The following is a 20,135-nucleotide window of genomic DNA, read 5'->3' on the forward strand; positions in this document are numbered from 1 at the left end:
CTGGTCACTATCGTCTATCTGGACACCTTGTGTTTGACTGGGGTGTGTGGGTGTGTGTGTGGGTGTGTGTGTGTGTGTGTGTGTGTGTGTGGGGGGGGGGTGTTTGAATGTGTGTATGTCTGGACATCTTGTGTTTGGGGGTCTGAGTGTGTGTGTGTGTGTGTGTGTGTGTGTGTGTGTGTGTGTGTGTGTGTGTGTGTGTGTGTGTCTGTCTGGACATGGGGGTGTTTCTGGTCAGGCTTGTGGCTTAGTTCCTGTTCAGTCTGACCCTTGTCCCTCTTCCCTGAGCTGCACTCATCACAGAGACACCCACTCCCCCAAAACACCTTTCCTGCATTAACTACAAAAGGCTTAAGATGGGGGAAAAGGGTGTGAGAGCTGGTGTGTGTAGTGGGTACAAAGACTGTGTGTGTGTGTGTGTGTGTGTGTGTGTGTGTGTGTGTGTGTGTGTGTGTGTGTGTGTGTGTGTGTGTGTGTGTGTGTGTGCATATGAGACCAAAATCATAAATATGTGGAATCCTGCATGAATGTGTACTTGTATTTGTGAGGGAGTGAGTACGGTAAGTGTATGAGTGAGAGGGAATCATGACTGTACGAGTACTTGTCTGCATGTTTCTCTCTTTCTGTGTGAGTGTGTGTGTGAGTGTCTGCAGGAGAGTGGGCCAGAGCATGACTATGTATGTGTATTGTATCAGAGCATGACTGTGTGTGTGTGTGTGTGCGCGTGTGTTGATGGGGCGATGAATCGAGTGCACTGACACTTCATCCATGAGAGGAGCTGGATAAAGAGCAAAGGGAGAATGAGAATTACCAGAAAAATCCTCAGCAAAAAAAGCTTGATAGTGAAAACAAACACAGCAAGGAGAGCCACTCATGCTTGTAACCTCAACTGTTCTTTTATGCATGCACTACTTACAAGTGTACGTCGGTGCATGTCTGTCTGTCTTGTACGTGTGTGTGTGTGTGTATAACTGTGTTGCTCAAGAAAACATGTTTGCAAACAGTGGTCCAGCAGAAATGTCTTCATTCTATGATTTGCATGCTGCCACCAGTCCAGATATTACAATTATTGATGAGAATAATAGTCAAGTTTATATCCTGGAAGTTGGATGCTGTTCTGATTCATGTCTAGAGGAGGCTTTCTTAACGAAACTTGTAAAATATCGCCCTCTGGAACAGAAAATAACTGGCCTTGGCTATAAGTGCCAATATATAGCACTTATCTTTGGAAGTTTGGGACATGTACACGGACTGGTCACTAGGGGTCTAAGGATGGTTGGCTTCACGAAAGCAAAGGCACAACAAATAGGAAAATATTCCTCAATATCCACCATTATTGGTAGTCGTCATATTTGGAGAAGGAGGTGTTGTTTGTAACCTTGAAATTGCTCTTATTTTGAGATCTGCATTGGATTGTAACTTAGCATCATGGCATCTGTAACATTTTTGTCCATGTAGATATTATGAATTGCAGACATGAATAAAGTAGTTAAAATGTGTGTTTCATTTCTGTTCACCGAGTTCTTAGAGCACAATTTGTAACAGGCAACAACCACGGTGGAGCCTGGGTATTCTTGACGGACATCCAACCACAACCCTCCCAATTTCACTCCCTCCACCCACATACCCCCCGCCCCTGCACACCCCCGCGCACACACCACCCCCATTATCTTAGGCTACCACACTGTGCACAGAGCTTAGCACTCCTCTTCCCCACAACCCCTCAAACTAACCCACTACCTCAACCCCTCTTAACACACCCCTTCCAACATACCCCACCGCCCCAGTCCAACATACCCCACTGCCCAACATACGACAACCCAATTCCTCCCCTCCATCAACTCCCCCCCCAATCAACATACCACCCCACCCCCCTTTATATGGCATCAATGTAAAACAGGCAAATAAACAGCTCCGCAGCTGCCTCAACACCCGGGTCACCAGATGAAAGGCGAGAGATGCACGCTGGTGGATGTGTTCCACATGTCTCCACCGTCTGGCCCCACGTGTGTGTGTGTGTGTGTGTGTGTGTGTGTGTGTGTGTGTGTGTGTGTGTGTGTGTGTGTGTGTGTGTGTGTGTGTGTGTGTGTGTGTGTGTGTGTGTGTGTGTGTGTGTAACTAGCCATGTGCCCGACATCTTACTTCCATAACACCCCAAATCAAAGACATTGAGACTACTCCTCTAGCCAAAACTCCTCCCTCCCACTCCCTCTCCATGCCTGTCATGCACGTCAGAGACAAGAGAACGTCTGTGCCGATGAAAGATGACTTCTGTCAGACAGATATAAAAACCAGGAATCTGTGTTTTTTTTATTAATAATATTAAATCACCACATGTGCAAAAGAACACTATATGCTACCGCAACATGCAATAAATATCAACACACACACACAGACACACACAGACACACACAAACAAACACACACACAAACACACACACACACACACACACACACACACACACACACACACACACACACACACACACACACACACACACACACACACGCACACACACACACACGCACACACACACACACACTTGGACTGTTCAGCTGGTAGTCTTGTGTTTCTGTTCCAGTTTGCGTAGGAGCATGTTGTAGTTCTCCCTGGTCCCCGTGGCGGTGGGATCCAGGATCAGGGCCTGCTCGTAGTGCTTCCTGGCCAGCTCCAGTTTGGCCCAGCGGTGGTAGAGAACGGCTGCAAAACAACCAGGAACCATCACAATCATGCAGTAAAACAAGCAGTAAAAAAAATCACAAACATTTTTTTAAAAAGTTTTTAAGTGCCTTTATTCTGACAGGCTGGTGAGGATGTTATAGGAGAGCGGTAGGATCGAGATGGGGAGGAGATTAAGCGATGACCCAGGCTGGGCTCGAACCCGGGTGCCCAGTGGGTACTCTACGCAGTGCATCACAGCACCGCCCCTCATCACATCACATCTTTAATAGCTGTAGTAACACTATGTGGTAACATTAAAGTATGCGGTAACACTGTTGGCTACTAATGCATGACTCTCAGTCTGTACAAGTGACTTATGAGACGTGTTGTGCAAAATCAACCATTTGTTGGGTGTTCATTCACAAATTTCTTGTTTGTTGTCAATAAGGCCTTTATTATTGATATAACCATCATAAGGACCTAGTATGTTATGAAGTATCTGTACTTTGGGTCAAAAGGCAAGAACAAGAAAAATGCTGCCAAATGTTCCATGCGGCCTGTCCTGTACAAATCAGGCTGAGATCTTACAGTCCTCCTGTGACTTTATTCTACTATTTCAAAATAACTAGTTGGAACAACTCAAACAAAACAAAAACTACACCATACACACTACATCCAGCAAAAGCTCCTTTTGCATGCACAGGATCGGTTATTCAAAAGGAGAATTTCCATCCGCTTGAGGACCAGTTTATGCGGAAGAGCAGCTTTCTCAGCACTGCTGAAGAATATAAAATAACTAACTGCGCTGAAGTTGGATTAAATAAATAAATAAATAAAAATAAAGAAACATGTCTCACCAAGATTGCCATGGCAACTGGCAGCATTGGGGTTGATCCTCAGAGCGTGTAGGAAAAAACTCTCTGATTCCTGAAATAAAGATCAATCATGATTTTCTCTTTTTTTCTGCATTTTAATTGATCCAATTCCCATCAGGCATGTTAAAACTGAATCAATTAAACATAGAGTGATTTAACAAAGCAGTGCATGAAAGAGCAGTCTCCTAAAATATAAACACTGAGAAGAAAAAAGGACTTCTACAAACAACATTGCAATACGTTAAGGCCAGTGAAGAACAACAGCACTGCAATATACAGACTTAAGACTTGTGTGAACATTTTTGTGTCTTACAAAAAAAAAAAAAAAAAAAAGAAATGGACAGCCTTGAGAAGCATGGGATTGAAATGTGACGGTGTGGGGATTTTTTTTACCTCATATTTCTGGAGCTTTCCGAGAACATTGGCTAACGAAAACATGATGGTGGGGTCATGGGGCAAGATCTTCAAGGCCTCTTTACCAATCGCCTCAGCCTGCTCCAGGTTACCTGCATACACAGACAGAGAGATCACAAAATATGAACAGAACAAATATTAAATTACAATAGAGGTGTGTGTGTGTGTGAGTGAGAGAGAGAGAGAGAGAGAGAGAGAGAGAGAGAGAGAGAGAGAGAGAGAGAGAATGAATGAATATGTGTGTCTCTGAGAGAATTTGTGTGTGTATGTGTGTGTGTCCGCATGTGCACTTGCGTCATTCGCAGAGGCTCATATCCCAAAGCACAACTGAGTGAATGCTCACAATAATAAGATCCATCAGACACCTGAAGCCTTCCCCAAACACATACCACTTTTCAAAAAAAAATATCTAAAAAACACTAAAAGGAATACAGCATTACTAACATAACATCAAGCATATCCTATTCACCAGAGCGTGTTGGGTGTCATCACTGGGCCTCCTCCTCGTGCTAACAAACAGCCCTCCACCCCCGCGGGTGAACAGTGGGTGCCAAACCAGAAGGAGAAGAGAGAGAGACAGAGAGAGAGAGAGTGTGTGTGTGTATGCATGTGTGTCTGGGGTTGCAGAAAGACAGAAAGAAAGACAGAAAGAAAGAAAGAAAGAAAGAAAGAAAGAAAGAAAGAAAGAAAGAAAGAAAGAAAGAAAGAAAGAAAGAAAGAAAGAAAGAAAGAAAGAAAGAAAGAAAGAAAGACAGAAAGAAAGAAAGAAAGAAGCCAAGAGGGTGGGGAATGAACAGAGGGGACACAGAGGAAGAGAGAGAGAGAAAGATGGGGAGAGAGAAAGATGGGGAGAGACAGAGAGGGGTGCAGAGAGAGAGAGAGAGCAAGAGAGAGAGAGCAAGAGAGAGCGAGAGAGAGAGAGAGGGAGAAGACAGAGCTCTGGGCCTTGGGGTCTGATTTTGGGAGCCCTCGTTTGTCTGTGGCCACACAGAGGGAGTGAGTGAGAGAGCTTTTTTTTCTACTGTATCTCCCACCCCTGCCCTTCACACATGGGAGGCCCTGGACCGGCTCCCCCAATTAGGGCCAGCGTGAAGGGGCCGCTGATTCATTGATCCGCATGTCAAGAAAGAGCCCCTTCCTCCTCTCTTGTCTTCTTGTCTCGACCCGTGTTCTGTTCTGTCGTGTCTGGCTTGTCTTGACCAGTAGGCTGGACAGACACACCAGTCTGGTAGGGTCTGCGGACCAGACCAGCCGTCTGTGTGCAGTGGGGTGGAGAAGGGGTGGGGTCGGGTTGAGTGGGAGAGAGAGACAGAGTGGAAGAGAAGGAACAAACGGAGAGAGAATGTTGAAAGGAGAGTGTTGCTGGAGGGGAAACAAGAAACAAAGAGAGAAAGAGAGGGGAGAAATGTGAGAAATTGAGAGAAAGATGCACATGACATGCAGGCGGGCATGCAGCATGAAAGAAGAGAGAATATGGCCATAGAGAGGGAGAGCAAGGAGGAGATAGAGAGGAAAAGGAAAGAGGAATGGAGAAGCAGTCCTCCACCCAGTGTAGGGTAGGGAGGGAGAGAGGGAGAAGGGCCTGGGTGGGGTGTGGAAGGAGGGGGGCATGACTCACGCTTGGCGATTCCAACACCTCATCACTGCTTATTCAGCTTCATCCTCTCCCAGGGAAGAGGAGGAGGAGGAGGAGGAGGAGGAGAGGAGGAGGAGGAGATGGAGGATGAGATGAGGAGAGGAGGAGGAGAAGGAGAGGAGGAGGAGAAGGAGGAGGAGATGGAGGATGAGATGAAGAGAGGGGAGGAGGGGAGAGGAGGAAGAGGGGGAGGAGAGGGGGTATACAGTAGGAGGAGAAGGAGGGTTTGGTAGAGAGGAAAAGAGGAGGATGGGGGAAGAGAGGAGGAGGAGGAGGAGGAGGAGGAGGAGGAGGAGGAGGAGATGGAGGTTTCGGGGTGGTGGATGTAACACAGGAAGACGACTTAAAGCAGCTAAAAAACAGAGAAAGTGGGAGAGAGAGAAGGGAAATACATTTTCAATTTTTAGCCCATTTATTCCGGAAGAGTCTCCCAGGGAATGGTGAGGATGGGGTGAAAGTGAAAGAGGAGAGGAGAGGAAGTGAGGAGAAGAAAGCATCCTGGTGCCAGGGTCTTTATTTCGGGGTGATATTGCACTATGCCAAGGCACTCTGGCGGGAGGGAGAGGGAGAGGGAGAGGGAGAGGGAGAGAGAGAGAGAGAGAGAGAGAGAGAGAGAGAGAGAGAGAGCGAGAGAGCGCGAGCAGGGTGGGGAACTGTTTGGCAGAGGAAGGCATCTGACAGTGCAAGAAAGTGGGGTGGGGTTTGCACGCATGTGTTTGTATGTATGTGTGTTAGGGGCTGACATGGAGAAAAAAAAGATGGGAAAAAAAGAAAAAGAAAGAAAGGCACTTCTGTTTGAGAATTGCTGCATTCTCCACACGGCAGGGAAGGGTGCCTTTAAAAACAACACAAACAAAAGCTTTTAATACATAAATTTCAAGCATTACTGATTCCCGTTCTTCCACTCTAATCATGTTGGATGCTTACAAACCCCAACTCTCCCACTCCTCCTCACCTCCCAGAGCACCAAAGCCCCACAAGCACACGCACACACACACACACACACACACACACACACACACACACACACACACACACACACACACACACACACACACACACACACACACACACGCACACACACACACACACACACACACACATAGGCTCAATGTGAAATAGCACGCGCACACACAAAAAGACTCAAAGTGAAATGTGGAACAGAAATCAAAATGTTTTAAATCTAGTCTTCTGTCTGAAAACACAAACATTTCTATTTCATAGACATTCCTCTTAGAAAAGTGCATATGACACAATGTGCCATTTTTTCCCTTACCGACGGAGCTATGACATAACTATCTGCACCTATCCAAGTAGTTAACGTGCAACTGAAATGGGCTGGTGTCAACTGCTTAATGCAGATTGCCCTGTTTTTGTTATGGCCACTATGCGTTGACAGGCCTGCCCTCTAGTTCCTACCACCTCCGAACGCATTTGGTACACTTCCGAACAACTCCGAACGAGGTCCGAACAAAGTGCTAACTGGTCCTAATCAAATCCGAACAAATGTGAACCTTTTCGAACGTGTTGCGAACAGTTTCGAACAGATGGGGCAAAGCGGCCAATCAAATGCCACGACGTCGTGACGCCGAGCAACCAATCACAAGTGAGATCGCCTTCCCAAACACTGTACACATGGCGGCTGTTTTGAATTAACGACTCTGTCAATGACAGAATGCAAACATCGGATATATCAACGCAGGGCTTTTGGTTGGTTCCAAAATCGGTGGTAAGTGGTGTTTTATCATTGTAATCATTAGTGTACGTTTTCATTCCGACTATTTGTTGACTCTGTCGTGAGAATTTAACAGGCGGAGTTATCGCTAACCTATGTTAGCCATGAATGGAGCCGTCGTGTAAACAAACGCTGATAATAAACTATCCTTTATGTTAGTGACATGTAGGCCTATCCCCTTTACGTTAGTGTGATCGGGATAGTACAGTAACATCGTGATTATGTTATTCTTACTGTTCAAAATGCTGGACGAACGTAAAATGAAACAGATCATATGTCACGAAGGGCATAAGTTGCGACACGAAATGTATCACATTTTTCACACAGAACTTATCTGTAGTGCCTGATTAATTCTGAAGTAAAACGATATGATGAAGCAGACATTTTGATGGTTGGGCATATTGTGGGCAATTAGTGGCTTGATTTGACATAGTAGCTTAGGCCAGTGGTTCCCAACCTTTTTCTTAAGGGACCCATGTTTTTACTATTGTAAGCTTTGGTGACCCAACCACGCGAGCGCCCGCACGAGACGGAGTCACAAGATGCCCTCCGTTTCCTGCGAAAACTTATTTTAGTTATTTTATTCCTCAATTCGTCTTTGGTCAAATATAGAATAAATGTTTAATGTAGCACTTACAATTTGTTGCGTCTATGCATTTATTAGTTAACTGCTTTGTCTTTTATTCAACATGGGCTATATATATTTAAAACGAAACCCCTTAAAATCAAGAGGGCTCCGCGACCCCCTGTGGATCTTTGGCGACCCATAAGGGGGGTCCCGACCCATAGGTTGGGAACCACTGGCTTAGGCTACAGTTCTGCTGTAGCATGTGTCCATCTTTTGGTGTAACTGTGCTGGATCTAATTTCAAATATGAAAGCAGGGAAATCCACCACTTAATGCCATGGCCTCTGTCTTAGGTATGCTCAGGGCACTTACAACAGTAAGCCCATAATGGAAGGAATGCCATTTTGATGCCAGTCCACTTCAGGGTTTTGTGTGCAATAAGTTTAGTGTTATCTGTTATGAGTTATTAGTGCCTTCCTATGTTTTTGTTTTCTGTTTTTCTCCAGTCCACTAATACAAATACACTATCTTTTGCTGGTCATGGCAATGACGCATCACAAGGGAGGCAGGGGTCACAGGCTGAGAGAGAGAGAACATCTAGCTTTCAACGGTGATGTTGTGGAGGCATGGCCACTTCTGACCATCTCTCTGACCACACTGGAGACAATAAGCTTACCTGCTATTTCCTGTTAGGCTAAGGACACGAGACTGGCCACTATGATGCCATACTTTGGGCTCCATCACTATCTATAAGCTGGGTCCTCAGCCTTTAACCTGAAGATGTAAGCACTGAAGCCCACGCCGTCTTTGCAGCTCAGGTAAGCAACACCAACACAATCCCAGGCACCAGTTCTACTTGTAAATAGTTTGGGATGATAGTAATGACCTATGCCGGACCTACATTTAACTTAACAATTGCCTAACATACCTGGATGGTTTAGTGCAGGGGTCCCCAAACTAAGGCCCGGGGGCCGGATGCGGCCCGCCATCTCTCTGCTCCTCACCATTTGAACTGGCCCAAAGAAGCAATCCTATCTTGTCTTGCTAGTTTCTCAACTCACTGTAATATAAACAGACCTACCATTTCTATTGTATCACTCATAAACTGTAAGGAACGGTGTTCCTTGCTATTTTTACATGGTTATCAGAAATTAAAAGGAATACCTGTGGTATTTCAAATAGAAAAACATGTGAAGTACTCACTTCTTTTGCAAATCACTTGTAATGATGAACTATTTTGTGCTAGAAATTATGGCTATAACAGGCAGTGGCCTAGTATTAAAGCCCACATGATTGATCCGGCCCCTGATCACAGTCAGGAACGATAATGTGGCCCCCAGAGAAAAAAGCTTGGGGACCCCTGGTTTATTGCCAACTACCTTCAGTGTGCTAAGTTGTGATGCAACCCTGAAAGTGAATTTAGAAATGTATGCCACCCCGATTCTCACCAAATAGTATTAAATAACAGCAGTAAACCACTTGGGAGCTCTGTAAAGTATGATCTCTCTCTCTCTCTCTCTCTCTCTCTCTCTCTCTCTCTCTCTCTCTCTCTCTCTCTCTCTCTCTCTCAGCCCACTCCATCTCGGCGGTTCACTCAATCTCTTCAGGTGTGAGTGGCAGGGGGGAGCCTCCTCGGAAACGGCAGTCAACGATGACTACCATTTACACTTGTGCACAGTGTGGCCCGGCGAAAAAACAACACAACAGGCCACATTCAACTGATGGGCCGTTGGTACTGTCCTTGTACTGTACTGTCCTGTCCTGCCTCGGGACTCTATTATAGATTGGAAGGAGTCAGTCCATGCAACTGCCTTGTTCTGTAAATTGGGTGAGGATATTGGATAGGTGGACAATGGGATATTAAATGATACACTATATAATTTCTGTGTAAGTATAATGCATACTACACCTAATATAATAATAATTACATGATTATACATTCATTTACATTTTTGGTGCTGTTTTCACGCAACTCTTATGGTGTAAGTAACACAGCCATCCGTTGGGTGGAAGATCCAGGTGCAAATCCTGGCAAGAGTGTCATACAATGCAGCACAAAAATGTATATATTTAGTTATATAGTTTTAAAAAAGAAAATACAGTTGAAAACTTGAGTAGAAGGACGTATAATATTAGTCTGTATGTAAACAGAAAATAAATTCTCTCTTTTCTTTCTTTTCCCCTTTCTTCCGCTTCTTTCCCCCACCGAGGCAGTCCATTATGCCCCATCTTTGGCCGAGTGGTTAGAGAGTTGGTCTTCCAATCTGGGGGTTGCAGGTTCGAATCCCCCCCTGACCTCTCCCTACATCTCCATCCATGGCTGAAGGGTCCTTGAGCAAGGCACCAAATCCCACATTGCTCCAGGGACTGTAACCAATACCCTGACAAATAACAATAACTGTAAGTCGCTTTGAATAAAATGAAAGCGTCAGCTAAGTGAAATGTAATGTAATAATGTAATGTAATGTATGCAGTACATACTGAAGTGAGACGAGAAAACGTTTCACTTGTAACAACTTACGCGATACAGTCCATGCAGATTTTAAAACGGTATTCTGACATAAATTTGCTTGATCAAACGTTTCTGTCATACACAAACACATCTTCAGGGATATACAGCTATATTTGCACATATGCATGTTAACAATATTGGGCAAAAAGGCTTAACCAGTTAAGCAACTATCCCCCACCAGCAGCAATGCAGGGTTGGATGCAGGAGGTACAATGGCTCGTGTATGACCACTGATTGGAACACCGCAAGACAGAATAGTTCGGGACAGGGAGCTTAATTGGTGTGCTGGGGAGGAGAGGGCTTTGCTGATTGGGTGGGGGATGTGTGTTAGGGTCTTTAATAATTATCCACCATTGACCTCTGTGCAAGAAAACGTGCCTGTACCGCCCTGTGCTGTGCTGGCCACATGTATGCCGAGAGAGTGTATTCACACCTTGGTGGTGACGACAGCGACACTTAGTCTGGTGGAGCAAATTAAAGGCAAAAGGTCATGGCCAAGGGCGTTGGTAATGGGCACAGGGCCAAGGGCGTTGGTAATGGGCACAGGGCCAAGGGCCTCATGACGGGGGCGAGAGGGGGCCTGGGGTGCTTTAGGCCACATGACTAAGCTGCTGGTTACACGTATCCAGATATTTTGGATATTTCAGTTTACATCGAAACACAACATGTGTATATAAACAAAACGGCATTGTGACACGTGCGTTTGAGCACCCTAAATAGGATATTTCAAAAACATTTTTTACAAGAACACTGCCATGAAAAGAAATCTGTGTTCAGAAAGTAGAAAGCCTGCCACATTTTTGCTCCAGTCAATTCAATGAATCAGCTGATCCTAATTACCACATCCCTTTAAGCCAGGTTGATGAGCTAATTAGTGAAATCGCCTGTGTTGAGAGCACAAGCAGAAGGAAATCTAAGCAAGACTTTTACTGTCAGTCCACCTGTGGAACACTCTGATGTAAAATGAACTTATGAGTATGTTGAAATATGATAATGAGTTGGAATATTTGCCAAACATCAAAACTTTGCCTTTTGCATTTAAAAAAATAAAATATATTTTTACTACTAGTGTCGAAAAAGGTTGATAATGCTACTGATTGCAGCACAATCAGGAGCTTGAATATACGCATTTTCAAACCACAGAACATACTACCTCCACACATCGTTGCCAGTGTAACACGTATATCACTCTGACATTCAAAATGAGACCTTTACAAGTCACACTCGTATGCTCTCATTAAATGACAAACACCTCTCCGAGCACAGCCAAGTCGTGGACTAATCCAGAAATCTTTGCAGCAAAAGGTGAATTCAAATTCACAGGTAGCACAAAAGGATCCTTAAATACTAACCAGTTATGGAGTCACATAGTGACCCCCACTGTGATCAATGACCTTTTTGGCCTCATAACGAAGTCCCAGGTTGCAGTAGGGTTTTTTTTCTTTTTCACACCTCACATAGACTTGTCACAGAAAATGAACTTGACTTTGAAGAATTCCAAAGCCAACATATAGATTCACTCTGACCAATGGCCATTACGATAGATAAGGGGACAGTAGATGTTAACGCTTCTCATCTGTTTATGGCAGATCACCACCTACCTAGCAAACCTAACTTCAGGAACCCAACTCTGAATCACACACTGCCTGTTAAAACGCTGCACGCTGGCTGAGAGATCTGACTCTCAACCCAGTGGGGGGATAATGGTCACAGCAGGCCTGCTGACACACACACGCACACGCACACACACCTCGTTTGCTACGATTGTCACTCCAGGTGTTGACCACTCGGTGCTTAGTCAGCATGTCCCCCATACCTCTTCCTCCCACTACTCTGTGTGTGTGTGTGTGTGTGTGTGTGTGTGTGTGTGTGTGTGTGTGTGTGTGTGTGTGTGTGTGTGTGTGTGTGTGTGTGTGTGTGTGTGTGTGTGTGTGTGTGTGTCGTGTGTGTACAAGTGTCTCCTACTGCAGCTTCCTCTGCATGGCTGCTTTTGTCTGTGTGAGTGAGAGAGAATCAGCAAGCATACTCTACATGCCTCTTGAATGTACCTCCTTGCACGTGTGTGTGTGTGTGTGTGTGTGTGTGTGTGTGTGTGTTGGGAAAGTGAGATGAGAACATGGCGAGCGTGTGCACTTCATGTGTGTGTCCGTGCATGCATGGCTAGTGCCGTTGCAGTACCAGTGTTGTCCAGTAGGATGACCATGTTGTTCCAGGCCAGGCTGTGCTCCGGCTTCAGCATGGTGGCGTTCCTCCAGGCGTTCAGGGCATCCACATGTCTGTTCAGGTCTGCATACTACACACACACGCACGCACGCACGCACGCACGCACGCACGCACGCACGCACGCACGCACGCACGCACGCACGCACGCACGCACGCACGCACGCACGCACGCACACACGCACGCACACACACACACACACACACACACACACACACACACACACACACACACACACACACACACACACACACACAGAGAGAAAGTAAAGTCTGGTCACATCCTTATCATCACCCACAGATTAGTACTGTAGCCTATACTGTATGTGACAGTGCCTCTAAATGAATTCCACTGGCATTAAAGCCCAGTAGAGTACCAAGCTGAGTCTCACCAGTCTTCCGAGGTTGTAGTAGCAGTCGGGGTATCTCCTGCGGTGCTTGATGGCGTTCCAGTAGCTCTGCTCGGCCGGACCAAACTTGCCCAGGCTGTTCTGTACGATGCCAAGGTTCATCCAGGCAGCGGCAAAGTCAGGCCTGACCACAGATAGAAGGAGGGAAGGTGATCTCCCATGTCAGCTGACACATGGCCTCTTCTGACATCATTTGGTATGTAGTATCTACATAGGCGCACTGCCTACAAAGACCCAGCGAGAAAACTGCCTTACCCGATTGTTTCTACAACCTAGGTTCAACCAGGCAGCGGCAAGGTCAGATCCTGACCGCAGATAGGGAGGGAGGGTGAGAGGACATTTCACATGCCATCTGACACATGGGGTCCCTTTCAATGTCCAACCTCCAGTCCTCTCATTTCAGTTGTGGCTACTGGAGGTTATACACTGAAAGGGACTTAAAGTATCTTCTGAAACATCATTCGGAACATAAGCAATAGTTCTACATAAGCACACTACCTAGAACGAACCAGCGAGCAAAGCTGCCCTTGAGAACCTTTTCTACAACCATGTGCTGCTGGCAAACTACACAATGTGTATTTGCAATATTACAATCTCACCTATTGACATTTGATGTGCGATTAAGGGTTAAGTCAAATTTAATGTCAAACTGTGTACATGTCCAATCCACTTCTGTGCATGCATTTGTTTACTACAGTACAAGTGCTCCACCTCAAACCATTGCTCGTAACTGAAAGCAACTAACTGAAGATGCCGGATACAGGGTATTTTTCAACAGTATGTGACGATGGGGCAGCAAGCAGCAGCAGCAGCAGCAGTAGCAGTAACTCTAGCAGCAGTAGCAGCAGGGGGATTTTGTTTCTTACTGTATATGAAGACCAAGAGGATCTCTCTACTCCTAAGAGAAAGAGGTTTGTGCAGGTGCGAGTCAAAGACCAAATAAAACATTAAAATCTACTTATCTTCTTTTTTTTCTATATTGATTTTAGTGGACCATGTCATCCCAAACCACTGATACTAGGACCATTACGTTGCAATAATAAAAATGCACAACATTTTATACAAAGGCTTCAGCTCAAAAAGCTTTGACAATGCCATAATCACACATTTTCCGTTGCATTATGGTTGCTTCATCATTCTGCTTCATTTTGAATGGGAATTACATGACCAGGAGAAAAAATAGTGGAGAAACACACGGGGCCACTACTGTGTGTAGTGACTCAAGGCCCAAGGTGCATCACGGGCACAGACCAACTAGACCCAGTGACTTGCCAATCAATCTCAGCAATAGGATGGTTAGTAATAAACCTGACATTTTCATTATTTCCCCTAAACAACATTATGTTAGAAAGTAACAACAGCTGATCATAAACAGCAGTCAAGAATGGTACAGGTACTTACTGCTCAAACACACAAACATAACATTTGCTGTAATATCACACCGGATTAATCAACATTTGAAGAGCTTCATTGCAAAATGACGTAACCATTTTGGAACATTTTGGAAAATTGGATTTTTTGTATTGTGCACTGCATTGCATTGCAAAATGCATTTCATATAGGCTTAAAAGGTATGTTTTCAAAATATTTGAATGGAAAGAATCCACACATAGATGACAGGACATTTGAACAGTGATTTCCAATAATAAAATCAAAAATAATAAAGTCAAAAAGTGGTGCTTACATTGTTTTGCCATGAAACTCATTTACTGTAGAAGTGTCAAATTGTAAAATCACCTGATCACAAACAGTCAAGAATGGTTCTGTTACTTGGGTAACGTTGTTAGGAATTAAATGTTTTTTTTGTTTTTTCTAAGTGGATTATTTAAGAAGCATATTCATTGCAGAACATTAATTGCTAATGAATTAATGGGCATTAGCTGCAGTTGAACCACATGACATCTGAGCCCAAAACAACATCATCAACCCACTTACTGGATGTGCACAGCATTAGATAGTAGCTCCTCGGCCTCCACCAGCTCGTTGCGCTCCTTCAGGATGTTGCCCAGGTTGTTCATGGCATGGACGTACTTAGGATGCAACCTAACACAGGCCAAACAACAGGGTTGAATGCATCAACAATACTTACAGTAGTAATTATATTATTATTGTTATATTGAAGAAGAAGAAGAAGAAGAAGAAGAAGAAGAAGAAGAAGAAGAAGAAGAAGAAGAAGAAGAAGAAGAAGAAGAAGAAGAAGAAGAAGAAGAAGAAGAAGAAGAAGAAGAAGAAGAAGAAGAAGAAGAAGAAGAAGAAGAAGAAGAAGAAGAACACTGCTCTGTACTTGTGAGAAACACGCTAAGCAAAAACGTTCACACATGAGCAGTTAAATCTCGGGTGTAATTCGCTAATCACCCAGGGAACGAGTAGCTTGGCCTCTTACCAAAACTTCACAGTTTAGCATTGTGATTGTCAGAGGGGTGAGACCCCTCATCATTCATATCTCTATTCATACCACTTCAACCTATAGATAGACTATATTCTTGTGTTTGTGTGCGGCAGAGGGAATGAGACCATGGGGGTGAAAAGTGAGAATGTACATAAGTGTGAGGCAGTGAAAATGATGTGTGTCTGATGGTGGAGGAGGATACTGAGAATGGTATATGGGTGTGTGAGTGCATATGTTTGTATGGGAATAGACATACCGTATGTGTGAGCGTGTGTGAGCGTGTGTGAGCGTGTGTGTGCGTGTGTGTGTGTGTGTGTGTGTGTGTGTGTGTGTGTGTGTGTGTGTGTGTGTGTGTGTGTGTGTGTGTGCACACAAGTGTGTGCATATACCTCACAGCTTCACGGTAATAGTTGATTGCAGCACTCTGGTTTCCTCTATCTGCCAGATTCTTGCCTACATTATAATGGACCTGAAAACACACGCGCATACACACACACGCGCGCAAACAATCACACACACCCACAAACAGGCGTTATCAGACCCCTGGCCGAGTGCTGAGCGACAGTGGAGTGTTTGAGATTTGGAGAGAGAGTGAGCTGGATATGAGCGTCATCTCGGGCGAGACTGAACGAGAGTGAGAACGGGGAGAAGCGCTAATGACAGATGACGCCAATGTCACCGTGGAGGAAGTGCAAACTTGCATCCTGACACGTTTCTACCGTAGCTGACACAACAGGCAGGCGGGCAACGCTGACAGAAGAAGGAAAGGAGAAAAAAAAGCCACTCTTGTCTTGATCCGTAGCCAAACATGCTGTTCCTAATCTGAAAATGACTTTTATCAACGTTTTTTTTTTTTCACCTCAAAAAATCTTGTCGGAACTGACAGCTTCGGTTTGGCAGACACACAAGGCCCCATCATTACGGTCGCTACAGTGTGCTGTTTAAATCTGAATGGGAATTAAGTTGACAGGAATATGCTTGTGAGGCACTCAAGTCTTCTGCTATGTATAGGCACTAAAGGCCTCAGAAGTACATCCTGCAACGTATTATACCAAACCAACCAAACAAATAGGATAATTCACTCTGTACTCAGGATGCAATATAATAATGCCAATAGTTAAAGTGCTCTGTGTTTTCCCCAAACAGCATGCCATAATACAGTTTGTAGTCAGAAAGGTATCCTGAATCAAGTGTTAGGAGCAAAAACAAGCAGCAGTGCTGGTACTAGTAGAGATGGGCCTAAAACTCTTCTCTCAAAGAGTTTCTTTCTATATCCAAAACAGCATCAAATGACATGGAGGGGCATGAAGGGGCTGAAACAAAAAATATGGCTTCCAAGAGGCACCTGCTTGGTATAGTGAAGAACAAGGGGCAATGCACAAAACAAAATGTGAACATCAGGGGCAATGCTATAGCAGCTGAGGCATGTGGGGAAACATTAGAGCATATATAGCGTACTATAAAGCAGTGGTTCCCAACCTTTTAATTAAGTGACTCATATGTTATTCCCTTGTAAACTTTGGTGACCCCCGATCCCCCCACGCCATGCTGCACGAAAGGCGTTGACATCACACATGCTCTATACTTTATGATGCCTGACCAGTGGTCCACCAGTGACCACTGAGATATGTAATGTGGACCTTGAATGTTGTTTTGTCACACATATCGATGAAATACTCTCATTTATATAATTTATATAATTTACATAATTACATAAAAATACGATAAATCTTAAAAGCCAAGAGAGCTTCACGACCCCCTGTGGATGTCCTCACCCCGAGGTTGTTAACCTCTGTATTAGAGGGCGGTTACCTTGGCGTTGAGCGGGCACACGGCCAGGGCACTGGTGAAGAGGCTCTGCTCCGTACGCCACTGCCGACTCCGCTGGGCACAGCGCCCCACAAACACACACAGCAGCGCCAACACACCCACACACAGGAGTTTCTGTGTGGATGCCGAAAGAAGCACGCACGCGCACACACATACACACACGCACGCACACACACGCGCACACACACACACACACACACACACACACACACACACACACACACACACACACATACACACACACACACACACGCGCACACGCGTACACACACACACAAACAGTGAGAACAAACAAAGAGACTACATTTGTGTATTCGGTACAAGCACACAATACTTAAGCCAGACACATGTAAATAATTAGCCTAAGCATAAACTTTACCCTGACAAGCAGCACACAAACCGCAGTTATTGTGATGGTCTGTGATTGTGTGCAAAGAAAGGGAAAGCGAAGAAAGGGGGGGGGAAATGATATAGAGATGGGGGTACGTGTATGTCTCTAGCAGCAATGCTACTGGGTTGGCAAAAAACTGACTTGAGAAACAGAGAAAAATAGAGAGGAGGAGAAAAAGAGAACATAGTGAGAGAGAGAGAGAGAGAGAGAGAGAGAGAGAGAGAGAGAGAGAGAGAGAGAGAGAGAAAGAGAGAAAGAGAGAGAGAGAGAGAGAGAGAGAGAGAGAGAGAGAGAGAGAGAGAGAGAGAGAGAGAGCGAGAGCAAGAGCGAGCGAGAGCAAGAGAGAGCGAGAGCAAGAGCGAGCGGGCAAAAATGACTATTTGAAAATATAACCCACTTGCTGGAGATAGGAGATGGAGATGGAGAGAATCAAAAGCACGGAGAAAGAGGCAGATAAAAAGAGTTACTGGGAGCTGCAGTACCCGGTGCTTCCTCCAGAGGCAGCAGGCGTGGCCCAGGGCGTAGGCCAGCAGCAGGCAGTAGCCGGCCGTGGACAGGTACAGCACCCGCTCGGCCACCACGAAGCCCACGCGGAAGAACAGGTTGCTGGCCGGCAGGAAGGGGATTATCAGGAGCACCAGGCCGAAGGTCAGCGTCCTGAACCCCACAGACGCCACACCGCAGGCGGGGAGGGAGAGAGGACGAGGCGATGGGAACCATGCAGAGCAGGAGAGGAGAAGACAGGAGAGAAGAGGGGAGAGGAGAGAGCAGAGAGGAGAGGAGAGAGCAGAGAGGAGAGGACAGCATTAGTGGATGGCAGATAATGACCTTGAAGTGAATCATTCACGGTTGGCGACGTATAGCTGTATACTTTTCAAAGTCGGTGGGTGGTGATTAACCTGAAATTATCAGGACATCTTGAAAGTCTGTGCAAGAAGATGTCCATATGCTGAGCCGAGACTGGCATGAAATGTATTTGTTTAGACCCAGTCTACCTTATGTCCGGGAAGAGGATCGGACAGAGGCGTGTTACCCCCGACGACTGATGTCTGTATTTTGTATATTTGTGCCCAGTAGAGCTGTAACGATATTGTATCGAACCGAGAAATCGTGATACACAGAGTCACGATACTGTATCGCGATACAAGGAGGCAGTATCGTGATGCGCCCTTTTAACGCTGTTCTCATACCCATCAGCCCAGAAAACAACCACAAGATATGAAGTGATGGTGCTTACAAGCATCATCACTATTACCGGTATATAGAACCTTTTTAGAATTATTAGTAGCCTCTTGTAACCTATTCTACCTATAAACTATCATAGTTTTTATTCATAAAGTTTGGCAAATGTGAAATCGTGGGGTGTATCGAACCGTACATCATGAATCGTGATACAAACAGAATCGTGAGTTGATTGCATCGTTACAGCCCTAGTGCCCAGACTTCAGTAAAGAGTAATGCATGCAGCTCCTGTGTGTACATTCCATTCTTCTGTCACGAACACAACTACACAACGCAGACGAACCCGTAACATTGGTAACATTCTCCGAAAACACGACCTAAATTTCCACTGTTATGCAGATGACACCCAAATCTACATACACACTAAACCCTCCCATCCACTCCCCCTCTCTAACTTAACAACCTGCCTCAATGAAATTAGTAATGGGATGACCCAAAACTTTCTTAAACTTAATCAAAACAAAACCAAAGCCATCATCAGTGCCACCCCATCATTACTTAAAAAGATCAACCTTTCCCAGTTCTCTATGCCTGACTAATTTACCTCCACTTCCTCTGAAGTAAAAAATCTGGGCGTCATCATCGACTCCTCTCTCCTTTGAGTCCCATATTAAAACACCTCACCAATACTGCGTTTTTCCATCTTAAAACCATCTCCAGACTCTGCTCTTCTCTTACCCCTACCTCTGTTGAGACTCTCATTCATGCTTTCGTAACCTCCAGATTAGATTATTGCAATGCTCTACTCACTGGTCTCCCTACTGAATTGATTAACCGTCTACAATACATTCAAAACTCGGCAGCTAGATTATTTACACACACCAGACCCTGGCATCACATTACCCCTATCCTCTATCCTTGTATCCATTTCAAAATTCTCCTCCTCGTATACAAGGCCCAGCACAACCTTGCACCCTCCTACATCACAAGTATCCTCACCCCATACAATCCCACCCGCACACTACGCTCCACTGACTCACTCCTCCTTACAGTTCCCTCCACACACCTGCACACCATGGGCGACAGGGCATTCAGTGTTGTTGGCCCAAAACTTCTAAACTCTCTCCCACTGTCACTTCGTCAGTGTTCTACACTGTCTACTTTCAAATCTAAGATGAAGACACACCTCTTCACTTCTGCTTTTCAACCTCACTGACAGGCACTTCCACTTTATTTTAATTATTAGTTTATTTTTATTTTATTTATTTATTTATTTACCCTCATTTTTATTTTATTTTCAAATGCATTCTAC

General features: G+C 45.0%; 1 protein-coding gene across 1 annotated transcript in view; it reads right to left on the reverse strand.

Moving 5' to 3' along the window:
• Nucleotides 1-2,300: 2,300 nt before the first annotated feature.
• Nucleotides 2,301-20,135, reverse strand: part of tmtc4 (transmembrane O-mannosyltransferase targeting cadherins 4) — a 28,093-nt gene continuing 10,258 nt past the window's right edge. Inside the window, exons 10-18 of the mRNA XM_063213610.1 lie at nucleotides 18,124-18,298; nucleotides 17,233-17,364; nucleotides 15,810-15,889; nucleotides 14,967-15,074; nucleotides 13,014-13,155; nucleotides 12,580-12,694; nucleotides 3,931-4,043; nucleotides 3,520-3,589; nucleotides 2,301-2,701 (exon numbers count right to left, since the gene is read on the reverse strand). Coding sequence (XP_063069680.1) covers nucleotides 2,553-2,701; nucleotides 3,520-3,589; nucleotides 3,931-4,043; nucleotides 12,580-12,694; nucleotides 13,014-13,155; nucleotides 14,967-15,074; nucleotides 15,810-15,889; nucleotides 17,233-17,364; nucleotides 18,124-18,298 — 1,084 coding nt within the window. The 3' untranslated portion in view covers nucleotides 2,301-2,552. The remainder of the gene's footprint in view (nucleotides 2,702-3,519; nucleotides 3,590-3,930; nucleotides 4,044-12,579; nucleotides 12,695-13,013; nucleotides 13,156-14,966; nucleotides 15,075-15,809; nucleotides 15,890-17,232; nucleotides 17,365-18,123; nucleotides 18,299-20,135) is intronic.

This window comes from Engraulis encrasicolus, chromosome 13, assembly GCF_034702125.1.
Source record: "Engraulis encrasicolus isolate BLACKSEA-1 chromosome 13, IST_EnEncr_1.0, whole genome shotgun sequence".
NCBI lineage: Eukaryota > Metazoa > Chordata > Actinopteri > Clupeiformes > Engraulidae > Engraulis > Engraulis encrasicolus.